This window comes from Cibotium barometz, chromosome 41 (genome assembly GCF_041138505.1).
Source record: "Cibotium barometz isolate CiBa-2024 chromosome 41, ASM4113850v1, whole genome shotgun sequence".
NCBI classification, from domain to species: domain Eukaryota; kingdom Viridiplantae; phylum Streptophyta; class Polypodiopsida; order Cyatheales; family Cibotiaceae; genus Cibotium; species Cibotium barometz.
In genome coordinates, this window is record NC_141086.1 from 36,981,206 (window position 1) to 36,993,964 (window position 12,759).

The 12,759-nt window shown below is 44.6% G+C and overlaps 1 protein-coding gene across 2 annotated transcripts in view; it reads left to right on the top strand.

Moving 5' to 3' along the window:
* LOC147614926 (protein unc-13 homolog) overlaps window positions 1-12,759 on the top strand; it is a 207,599-nt gene that overhangs the window by 30,996 nt on the left and 163,844 nt on the right. For both annotated transcript variants that reach the window (XM_086780241.1, XM_086780242.1), the window contains exons 5-6: window positions 7,711-7,777; window positions 7,954-8,092. In XM_086780241.1, coding sequence (XP_086636367.1) covers window positions 7,711-7,777; window positions 7,954-8,092 — 206 coding nt within the window. The remainder of the gene's footprint in view (window positions 1-7,710; window positions 7,778-7,953; window positions 8,093-12,759) is intronic.

Consider the following 12,759-nt stretch of genomic DNA (forward strand, 5'->3'; position numbering starts at 1 on the left):
CCTGTAATTCAGCCTTGGAGGCTGAAATCTGGTCAATATTGGGGCTTTTGAGTAACATCTTGTCAATGTATAAAAGGATGACTAGCAAAGCTTCTTTTATGTGCTTGACATAGAGGGTGCTCTCTGTTGGACTATTGCAAAATCCATGTGTAACCAAGTATGCATGTATTGATGCTCTGGGAGCCTACGTACGGCCATAAAAAGCTTTGCGTAACTTGCACACTTTGTTCTCTTGACCCTTCTCAAGGAAACCACGAGGTTGAGATACATAAACCTCCTCATGCAAATCACTGTTCATTAAGAAGGCAATTTTAATATCTTACTGATGCACATTCCATCTATCATGTGCAGCCATGGCAATAATGCACCTGATGGTAGTCATACGAGAAGTGGGAGCAAAGGTCTCATCATAATTGATGTCCTTTTGCTGAGCATAACCATTTGCAACAAGCCTCGTCTTGTAGCGGTCAATGCTACCATCTGCCTTACGCTTGAGCTTGTAAACCCACTTTGTACCAATGGTTTTCTTGCCATGAGGCAAATCAACCAAATACCAAGTGTCATTTTTGAGGATTGAGTCGTACTCATCCTGCATGGCATGCGTCCATTTATCATCTTCCTGTGCTTGCTCAAAGGAAACAAGTTCCTCCTCATTGCAGGTGGTGGCAATGAGAGCATGATCCACATAGTAACCAAATGCATAACGAGAGCTTGCACGTGTCCTGTCGAACAAAGGACCTGTGATCTTGCTATCACGAAGTGTATCCAACAACCATCTTGGCACCCGTTTGGATGTTTGAATGGCTGTCAGTTCCTCAATCATTGCATTAGCCTCATCTAAGGCATGATTTGTAATGGGTTGAATCTCAGCCAAAGTGGGCTGATTTACAGCTATTCAGGGCTGAATTTGAGCACCCTATTGAGCAACAGAATGCTCCACATGTGGCTGTCCCAGATTGTACAAGGGAGAATGGTAGTAGAGAGATTCTGTGAGCATACAACTTGCTGTTTTTTGCATGAAAGCATGGGCTGAACTCAGTTTTCCACAAAAACCATGTCTCTACTCAACAAAATCCGCTCAGAAGCAAGATGGTAGAGAGGGTACCCCTTACTCTCTGCACTATAGCCCACAAAAATACATTTCATTGCTTTATAAGGAGTGATTGTCTCTAAGGCTTTCATTGGATGCCTGTTAAGTATATACACTACACACATAACAGCTTCCATCCAAAACCCAAGAGGCAAACTTTTGCCTTTAACCTTACATCGTGCCATCTCCATGAGAGACCTATTCTTCCTTTCCAATACACCATTTTGTTGTGGCGTATAAGGCACGGTACATTGGTGCTGTATGCCCCTTTCTAACAAGTATGTATTAAACTCTTTCGACATGTACTCCCTCCCTCTATCTGCACAAAGGGTCTGCACTTTGCAACTTGACACATTTTCAGTCATATGCTGAAAATGAACACCTTTGAATTTGCCTTCATAGCATATACCCGGCTGAATCTGGAAAAGTCATCAATGAACGTGACAAAAGTAGATGCATTCTCCAATAGATGGTGTCCGCGTTGGACCACATACATCACTTTGTATAAGCTGCAATTTTCGGGTAGCCCTCACTGAACCATCTTTGGGGAATGATGCACGATGCATTTTGCCAATATGCAACCCTCATAGACATGCTTGACGGGTTCATTAAGTTGTGATAAAGTTGAAATCATGTCATGTCTTTGAAGGCATAGTAGACTACCAAAGTTTAGGTGACCAAACTGAGCATGCTATAACTCAGCATCTGTCATCGTGGATGTGGCAGCAATTGCAAGTGCATCATGTGGAGCTCTTTCATATATATCAAGCGTGTAGAGACCATGACATAAGGTGCCGGATGCAACTATGATATCTCCATCAGTACAATCATGTACAATGGATTTGTCATCTAGATCGGACCCAACGATGGCCGAGATTGACCGGAGATTCTTCTTGATCCCTAGCACATACAATACATTTGAGAGCGTGATTGTCCCACCATTGGCAGTAGTGAGCACAACATTGCTAACTCCTTTGATATCATAAGTGGATTAGTTAGCACAGGTAACAATACGCCCTTGGGTGCATCTCCCAATGAGGCAAATAATTGGCGCTATGATGTAATGTGCTTGCTAGCACCGCTATCAAAGTACCATATCTGTGAGCATCTGCCACCGATAAGTATGCATCATGTAAAGAAGGATCATAGCTACACTGAATCTGGAATGCCCTATTGTCTTGAGCATAGTTAGCTGTGTCCTCTTTTCAGCACTAGGTGCTGACAAACCGGGCACAAACATACTGGAGTCTTTCTTCTCTTTTTTTCTTTTTGCAAGCCTCTTCCTGCTTCATTACAGTAGTGACTTGGTGTCCAATAGTAATTGCATTTTCCCTTCTTCTAGGTGCTGACAAATCGAGCACAAACATACTGGAGTCTTTCTTCTCTTTTTTTCTTTTTGCAAGCCTCTTCCTGCATTCATTAAAGTAGTGACCTGGTGTCCGATAGTAATTGCATTTTCCCTTCTTCTTGGGCCTTTCATTGTCACTCTTATTAGCATCTTTGCCAGAAGAGGTGGTTGATCCACCTTTTTTGCTTATAGCCACTAGCACCAGATGCTTTGCTTGCGCCATCGGTAGCAAAATCCTGATCACCAACCCTCATACAAGACTTGTTTATCTTGGACTGTTCCTCTTGCAGAAGCAAAGAAACAACCTCGTCAAATGAAAAAGCATTTGCATTGCCTTTCATGAGCAATTTGAGAGTACATTGAGTATAGAAGTGACAAGAGAGCTGTCGAGAATGATCTCACCAATGTTGGAAAGCTGCTCTTGAAGGCCTTTAATCTTCGTCAAGTACTCATCCATATGTAACATATCCAATTGCTTCTTCAAATAGGCCACTCGTGCCTCATTGTGCACTTTATAAAGTGTGGCAAGTGCATCCCAAGCCAACTTAGCATTGACACAAGAATGGATATGAGGAATGATGCTTCTCTTCATTGAGAGAGCAATGAGCACATGTGCTTGTGCATCCTTGGCATTCCAACGTCATTTATCCGCATTAGGGGGTGTGGATACCTCTATGATAGAGGATCCAGATGTAACTGTGCTTTGGCCTCCTGCGGGATCAACTGGTTGCTGCACGACTAACAAGGGACAACACACCTCATTGCCAGAAACCCCATAGGCCCTTGGCAACCAGCAGATGTCTCATCATGTATGCCCACAATGGGTAATTTTTTCCATCCAATTTATCCTCAGCTGTAAGCATTCCAAATACATCATTGCCAATCATAATAACTTGCAAAAGATTTTCTGTCCCACACTAAATGCACCTGACCAATACATTGCAAGTACAATGCTACTGAATGCACCCTGATGGCTGCAAGTAGCTCACTGATTTGATATACCTGCGATTGTGTGAAAATGACAACTGTAGGGATAGAGCTTACTGATCAAATGTTGAAAATTGAGGTGCTTGAAGCCGATTTTGCGAAAAGCCCCCAATATTATGCACCAATGGCGGTCCAATTTGCCAATTTTGCCAAAAATCAGAAATTCCCCAAAATGTTTTTGATGCAGAATGGTCAAATTTGATGCAGATGCCTCAGATTTGAAAAGCCCCAAATTTCTTTGATGCATGTGCTCCAATTTTTCAGGAGATTTGAGAAGCCCCAAATTTTCTATTGAGTAGGACTGCAGGTATGAATGTGCTGGTTAGCGCTGCAAATGACGGCAAGGTGGTCAACATTGCTGCACACAGGCGGCTGGGTGCTAGGTGACGAGTGCAGGACTGGGCGGCGGTGGCTGAAGGCTTGGATGGCCGCTGCGATTGGGCGGATACCAGGCGCCAGCTGGAATCGGGCGTTGCTTTGGCTGTAGCTACTCCATGCTAGGCGGCGGCTACTCCACGCAGGGCGGCTGCTTCATTCTGGGTGGCTGAGTATAGCGACAGATGGTGACCAGCTGTAGTTGAGTACAGGCGGCGTCAAGCTTCAGATGGCGACCTGTAAGGGTGGTACAGCACAACCACAGTTCCCAAGACAGGTAGACAGGTCTGATACCAAATGTTGGAGCACCTGTGAGGGTTAGGGTTTGCAACACAAAAGCATACACAGTGATGGACATGATAGAGAGAGTGAGAGGCACACAGCTCAATGTTGATTGAATGGTTGGGAAATGTGCCCAAGTACAACGATAAAAGTACACCTCATGTTAGCACATTCATCCCCAGTTTCTGCCCATTGCTGGTGTCCTTTTGGTCCCTTTTGTATGACCCTTGATTGTGGGCTGGCCACCCCTTTTTTCCATATTTTTCTAGGATTTTTCCCAGCCCTTTTGGTATTTTACCAGTCGGCCAGCCCTCCTTACCTATAAATAGGTGGGGCTGGCCTCTCACTTTTCATTCAATCTTGTACATATTTTGCTCCCTCACTTATGAGACTATTTGTGTCTCTTGCTTGGGACTGTTTTGCTTCAGTATATTCAGCATAGTTGCTCCATATCTCTCTCTATTCAGCACACACTAGTGCCCCTTTGCTTCCGCTCTGTGCACTCTTTCATGGTATCATCGCTCCCGGTTCAGCGACTCCTCTGTGCCCCAGATTCAGCCCTATTTTCAGTACCCTCTCCTCTGCGTTTTTCTCAGATTTGCAGCCTCTTTGTTGCTGCGTTTTCTGGACGGCATCTGCTGATCACTTCTTCTTCAGATTGGCTTCATCGCTTGCAGCCCTCAGGTAATTGTCTGATCAGCGTTTCATTCCACGTGGAGTTTGGACATCGGCCTGTTTTTTCACGACAGCAGCCCTCTTCTGGCTGTGTTTTCCTCTCAATGGTCATTCCCTTTTGCAGAGGGGGTTTGTGGTGTTCCGGGCTTTGGTGGCACCCTTGGGACTTGTGGAGGACACTTCTTTTTTTGAGATTGTGTGTTTTTTGAGGAGAGCCCAAGCTACTGTCCTTGTTGTTGCCTTTCCCTCTTCCACCCTCTTACAGCATATTCCCAGGCCCTGTGTGGCTGCCTTTTCTCTTTATATCAAATACGTATTTTTTGTTTCCCTCTTCTGGTGACCTCAAGGTTGGAGGTACAGTCGACAGAAGCTTTTGTGTTTTTTGCTACCGGAGGATTTTTTGGGTGCTGTCCAGCCTCTTAGGGCTGCGTTTTGGTCGGAGGAAGGGCCTTATATCAGCCTTTTCTGATTTGGACAGTTTTATCTTATGAGGGTTGGTTCTATCGATTGGATCAATCATGACAACTTCAGATTTGGCTCCCGTACCACTCTCTTGTTATTTCCTTGATGAGACAGACAAGTTGGTGGATGGTGGTAACTTTCAGTCATGGAAGTTGCAGGTTACTTCTATTCTCAGGGAGTATGGTTTGATGGAGTTTCTCTCGTACAAGAATCGGTTCTTGCCAGACCTTGCCTCTGCGGAGGATGTGTCGGTGGAGGAAGACTGACGGACAGATCTATGGCTTTCTCCTCCTGAATTGTCAGGATTCGGTTTTTCGACACTTCATCTATGCTCCTGATGATGCTTTTATCTTCTATGTGTGGCAGTTGCTTTGTGATCTGTATGGTGATGCTAGTGATCGACATATGGTTTCTACTTCTGGGTGCTATGCAGCCAGTGATCTTATGGATACTTCTTTTGGAGATGTTCCTGCAACGAACGATAGTGGGCTAGTTTTGCTCACTGCATCTGAGGAGTTTGTTTCTCCTGTTGCCTTGCCTTCAGTTTCTGTGCATACTTGTCCTTGCCAGGATGATTTCTCTGGTAATGTTTTTGAGGAAGACAGTGGGCTATCTTTGCTTACAGCTTCTGAGGGCGATTTTTCTCCTATTGCTTCGCCTCCGACTCTTTCTTCGTCAACCAATGACTAGGATGTGTTGCTGGTCCCTTTGCCTTCTATGGAGGAGCCTGCTTCTACGCTGTGTGATGCTATTGAGGAGGCTACTACTACTTCAGTTACCACTACTGTGAATGTTCCTACTTCCCTTACTCTTTGTGAGGATTCTGGATTGTGGTTAGGTGTGTTCGTGACCGTGCCTGGGGCACAATGGTACTTCCAGGGCTTAAAGGATTGGGATTTGGATTTGGTCGGGCTTGTGGAGTCCCGACATTAGTTTTCAAAGGGGTAAGTTGAGTTCTTACATCTGGTGATGCCGACCTTCGAGGAGGGTGCTATTGTACATCATTTGGCTACTCTTGGTACAGAGTTGGAGGAGATGGACTCTATTTCTTTTGAGGGTATTATCTTCTTGGAGCTACAGGATTCTAGGTATTATCTTCTTGGAGCTACAGGCTTCTAGGGATTCCTGTGACACTGTGTTTATGTTTGGGTTTGGCACCAATATTTGGAGCAGCACGACACAACGTTCATGGTTGATTTCTTCTAGAAGAACAGTGTACCTGGTAGCTTGTTCTGTTGCTTTTGTAGCTGAGTTGTTGTGGAGCTTTCCTGGTACCTGTTGTTGCTGCTTTCTTTTGTCTTTGACGGAGGATGACTTCTTCGGCTTCTCGAAGTATGTTCAGCATCTGGTGTTGAGAGGGGGTGTTAGCACATTCATCCCCAATTGCTGCCCATTTCTGGTGTCCTTTTGGTCCCTTTTGTATGGCCCTTGATTGTGGGCTGGCCACTCCTTTTTTCCATATTTTTCTGGGATTTTTCCAAGCCCTTTTGGTATTTTACCAGTCGGCCAGCTCCTCTGCTCCAGTCAGCCAGCTTATTGAGCTCCAGTTGGCCAGCCCTCCTCACCTATAAATAGGTGGGGCTGGCCTCTCACTTTTCATTGAGTCTTGTACATATTTTGCTCCCTCACTTATGAGACTATCTGTGTCTCTTGCCTGGGACTGTTTTGCTTCAGTGTATTCAGCATAGTTGCTCCATATCTCTCTCTCTCTCTCTCTTGCACTCTCTATTCAGCACACTACTCTAGTGCCCCTTTGCTTCTGCTCTGTGCACTCTTTCACCTCATAAGTGGATAAGAGGGTGTACACATGCACGGGGAAAAAACCCTGCCGGTGAGGGAAAAAGTGCCCCGACCAACTAAGTGTGCTCACACATCACTACCTGTCTATAGTGGGTGCTGTAGGCATGTTGTAGTGTTGTTTATTTGAGTGTTACATCTGCAGGATCGTAGCAAGGTCTTCAGGTGACATCATTCCCCTCCTTTTATACTGAGTGAAAACCTCAAGGCATTGCTAGAGAGATATTGGAAGTTTGTATGGCATGTTTCTTGATCTTCTACCTTGGTGGTGGACTAAAGCATCGACTGGTTCTATGTTTTAACAGACGATCAATAGTTCAATATAAATTGGGATGCATTCATTGTTAGCCAACTAAATGTAACACGACAACTCTCCTCATGTTGAACCATATCATGGAGGCTAGTGTTTTTGAAATGTCTAATTGAAGCATGCCTAACATGATTGTGTGCACTTCAAGTTTTATCATTGAAAGTTTGAGAAACAAACTGTGTGATTGCGCTTTTCATGCTGGGACAGCATCCAGCTCCAAATATCAACAAAGGGCTCGATCTTTGAATCAAGTTAAAATTTGTCATGCTTTTCAGTAAAATAAAACAGAAACTTTCGGTTTATACAGTAGTTCATGGGTTTTCTCACTTTTGCTTCTCCAGCTGCTGCTGGCTAAATTTGAATAGATGAAATATTGTGTTTCAGGCTTGTCAGAAACTGAGCTGAGAGAGACAGCTTATGAGGTATTGCTTGCATCTGTTGGTGGCGCTGGGTAGGATTTCTGCTGTTTTATTGCAAAGTTTCCTGCTTTTTTGTCTGCTTCTTTTATGCAATTTAATGAAGATATCAATGAATGGAACTGGTCCATAAATACATGGATTCTTTTCCCAATTTGAGGTATTAGTACGCTCCACTAATAGATCTAAACTTTATTCATGTAATGGTCAGGGGGCTGATATCTTCAGCAAAAGAGAAGTCGTCAAAAGTTGAGAAGATTACCAAAATTATGAACATCAGATCAAGTCCTCAGCCAGCTCGTGCACCGGGTTTGGCTGGTTTGTTGGAGACTATGCGGATACAAATGGAGGTGTTTCACACTAACTTTTTACATACCTGGGGGTCATTGTGTCTGTAATACAAAAATTTCCCTTTTGTTGAGGCTTCTTTATTGTACTATTTTATTGTAATGTATGATATATATATGGTGTTTATCCATGTGGGACCCGGCATTTGGTATGCCGGTAATGCTCACCGGAAAGGGGCTTGTACAAGATGTTAAAGCTTTCTGATGAGGTTGTTGGCAACTTGGGAAGCTTGTATGTGAAGTTGGTGGCTTGGTGGTGGCTTGCGGCTCACCTTTAATGGCTTTGTGGTGATTTTGCTTCAAATATCTTGTTTCACATGAAGGATTCTAAGAATTTCTATGTAATATTATATATTGCGTGTGAGAATGAGCGAAGTGTTACATTGTAAATACTATATATACGGATGATAAATACATTGGTACGGAAAATAGTGCTAATGCTTTATGAAACTAGTGATGAGCATAAAATATCAACCTTATGTCTACATGGCCTAGTAGCTCTATTAAAATAAGATAGCAAACACATGCCAAGCATGTGGAGAGTGTGGAAGGATGCATAATAGAAGTTCTGTGTGGACTAACGGGATTTTTGACATGTGTACATGAGGGGCCTTTGTGTGGGCTCAGGGTTAGATCTTATCTTCCAGGTCAAGGATTTCTCGATCAATTAAATCATTGTGATATTATCATAGGAACTCTAATTAGCTCCCTTGATGTGACTAGTACTTATAATGTTAATAAAATCCCCTATTTTACCATAATGTCTCTTTCACAAACTTGTCAATGGAGTGCTTTATTGAGTATTTTCTCTCATTTCTTCTTATACCTCAACATTTGTGTATCCAAGAAGATCACAATTGAGGAACGTGAACATGTAGATTGGTGACGTTGCACATCTTTTGGTTTTGTTGTCGGCATAGTTGTCAGGCGCGATACCGTACGGTTCATACGATACGATACCGTACGGGAAAATATGGTATGATATAAAAAAAAATCTTATCGTATGGTATTTTAACAAAATGCTTAACAAACTTTAGTATTTTCAATTTCAAAGAGAAGACAAGTTGTCACATGACACAAACACCAAAATTCCATTAAAACCAAGTTGAAAACATACATAGATAATAGATGCTAGGCTAAAGCCAAAGTCATACAATGCGAGGCTCTCTAGGCGCATGTAGCCATGGCCGGGTGGCCCAGTCCCATAGTAGTTACTAGTAAGTACAAAAAGTGGTGCACAAAAAAGAGAGGCTAGAGGGTTGGGCTAGAATCTAGGTGGAGAACTGATCACTATCAAAATCAAAGCTGTTGCTAGCTAGGATCATCTCCATCAGAAGAGTGCCCATCGAAGCGCTCGCAGAAGTCACCCTCGCTAAGGACGTTGTCCTCGCCATCAAACTCGGGCTGTCTAAGCTCCTGTGACACGGTAATCGAAGCATCCTCATTTGCAAGGGCGGAGGAAGAACTACCGGAACCTCGTCGTGTGTAGGTTTGCGCTATGCCACTCGAGCCAGGACGAAAGATGTATCTGCCGTGAGTGCCCACTCGCACTCCTCTACTACTAGGTCGAGTTGTTGCACGCCCACGACGAGTACGAGAAACTCGGCGAGATCAATCTCCTCGAGCTCTGCATAGAGCTCCGCATACAGTCTCTCCTCCCCCTCATCTACCTCCTTGTGGACACTCTTGAGAGAGTCACTTGTGAGCTTGAACTCGTCCACATTGACCTACAAGCGATAATGCGCATTGACACGTCACACATAGTTATTATCAAATAAAACTCAAAAAGAGCGTGTAGCCAAATGTCTCCCACCAAAAAAGGGGTTTCACAAGATATTTCCTTTTCCAAGTAGGCGGTGATGCAAGTGCAGCTTCCCCCCCCTCTCGTCATTGTAGCTAATGAGCTCTTCCAAGAACTTCCCATGGAACTCTTATGGCAATGCCTTAGGCAAGAAGGCATCGCAGTCCTCACAGTTGTTAGGTACGATACCGTACGGGAAAATACGGTACGATATAAAATTTTTCCTATCGTATGATAAAATACGGTGTTTTAAAAAAATACTTATAAACTTAGGTATTTCGAAGTCCAGATATAGAGTATTTTAGAAAGGAGGGAAGCATCATAGTACATAGGAAGCTCAAACAACCATAGATAAGAAAAAGAAAGACCATTACCTACCAAAAAAATTACTTATTTTGGAGAGAAAAAATATTTTTGAAAAAAAAAGTTGATTTTTTTTGAAAAAATCCGTACGAGTACGTAGGGTATCGTACCGTACGATATGCCGTCGTACGCCGTACGGAAACAACCTTGGTGGTCCTCTAGCAACTCAATGTCGGTGAAGAGGGCGGGTGATTTGTAGGCCGGATGTAGCAAGGCGGCAAGACCATGGATAGGTCGCTGCATCCACCTCCATCTCCTATCCACAATGTGCAAAAGATCTTCACGCTTGTCCTCATCGAGGGAAGAACAAGCGCGCAACTCGGCGGTGGCATCTGGCATGAAGTGGACCAAGAGGCCCAAGGCAGCTCCCTCCATGTCGGTCATGCGCAAAACCCTATGGAAGGGGGTTATGGCAATGACAATGCTCTGCACCTCGGCCCAAAAATCCTCATGCAAGCACAATTTTTGCATGCCTTTTGCCTCACTCGTTTCTCTCTCATCCCATTCCATCCACTCCGGGCCGACCACTGTTTGGCGAAGAGGTGTCTTCACATCATATAGCCTCTCCAAGAGAAGCCACATGTATGTGAAGCGTGTGGTGGAAGGCTTCTTTAGCTCAAGGGTGCTATGTGCACCGAACATGGCAAGCACCTTCACCTTTGAGGTGAAAAAGGTGACGATGGAGGTGGCTTGTCGCATAATGGTCCTCATCGACTCCAACTTGCCCATGTCCTCCATGAGCAAGTCTACACAATGAGACGCACATGGCGCCCACACTATGGAGGGATAATCCCTCTCCAACAAGCGACCGATTTGTCGGCAATTCGACACATTGTCGGTGATCACTTGCACCACATTTTCTGGGCCAACCTACATCATACATGCCAATCATACTTTCAAGAGAAAAAAAAGCAAATGGTGTGCCACGATTCTCACCTCAATGATGGCTTGCTTGATATGTCGATATATAAAGTGGCCCGATGTCTTCTTCCCCTTCTTCCCAGAATCCACTGCTTGTACAAAGTATGTGCCTAGAGGGGAAGACACAAGTATATTGATGATTCCCCTCTTCTTTCTATCACTCCACCCATCCGAGAGGATGCTACACCCATACTTGGCCCATCCTGCTCATACGGGTGCTAGAGAATTATCAATTCTCTCCCTCTCTTCGTCAAGTCATTTTGTGAGCATGTCGTGGTATGAGACGCCGGTCCATCCATCCTGTGTCGATCCCACATTTGCAATGACTTTCACCATTGTCTTCCATTGCTTCACCTTGAGCACATTAATGGAGAGATTTCACTCAATAACGGTGCGTGCAATCTCTATCTCCGCTTGACGTTGACGCTCTTGAAGATGGGATAGGGGACCCATGGAACCCCCAATAGCTTCGGCTAAAGAAGATTGCCTCGTGCCTTGGTCGGACCTTGGCCTCTTTGTGGAGGCGGAGGCGGAGATGGTAGGAGAGGAAGTATCTCGTGGTGGGGAAATGACCTCATCATTGGTGCTTGAGTTCCTAGTTGGGCAGTTGACACCCCTAACGGCTCTAAACATCTTATCGGCGATGTTTTGAGGCACTTCCTTGCATGGTGCCACTTGCTCCCCCACCTTTGCAATGTGCTCCCGAAGCCTAGTGAGGCCGCTCACATAAGCCTTGCCACAATACTTGCATGTCCACCTATAGCATTTTGATTTTCTGGCGGCTTGTGAGACATGGATGGCATGCAATATGAAAGCTTCATTCATGTCTCTCGTCATTGTGATTGACAAAGAGAGAAGCAGCTTGGGAGAGAGGAGTATAGAGAGGGGGAGGAGGGATGCTTGAGCCTTGGGCAATGGATTATGGAGCCTTGAAGATAGAGGAATAAAGGATAGAGAGGGGGGCAAAGAGAGAGAGAGAGAGAGCTTCAAGCTTGAGAGCTTGAGAGAGATCATAGATGGAGAGAGAGAGAGAGAGAGAGAGAGAGAGAGAGAGAGAGAGAGAGGCTAAAGAGCTTGAAGGTTTGAAACTTTGAAGCTTGAGAGAGAGAGAGGGGCTAGAGAACTTGAAGGGCTAAGTGCTTGAAAGTTGAAGGCTTAAGCTTGAAGGCATGGAGAAAATGCTAGAGGGCTTGAGCTTTAAACAAGTAGCACATGCAATGTGGCATGGCCCATACTAGTTAGAACTTAGTAGTATGTTGTAACTACATGTAAGTTACATGTAGTTAAACTATGCATGTAACATAGCCTAGGCGGCTTGGCCAATGGCTAATAGGCGGCTGTAGGCCCTATAGGCTATAGGCGGCCTGGCCCATATGGCTATAAACGGGCTGCGGGCAGTGGACCAGTTTGCAAACGGGACTCTAACGGGCAGAAAACGGCCATGCAAACAGCTAGAAAATGGGCAAAAACGGCAAAAACGGTGTGTAGCGCCAACTGTCAAGAAACAGGCATGTCGACCGTACGGTATCGTACCGTACGGTATTCCGTACGAAAAGGGTCGTACGGCGTATGGAAACAACTATGG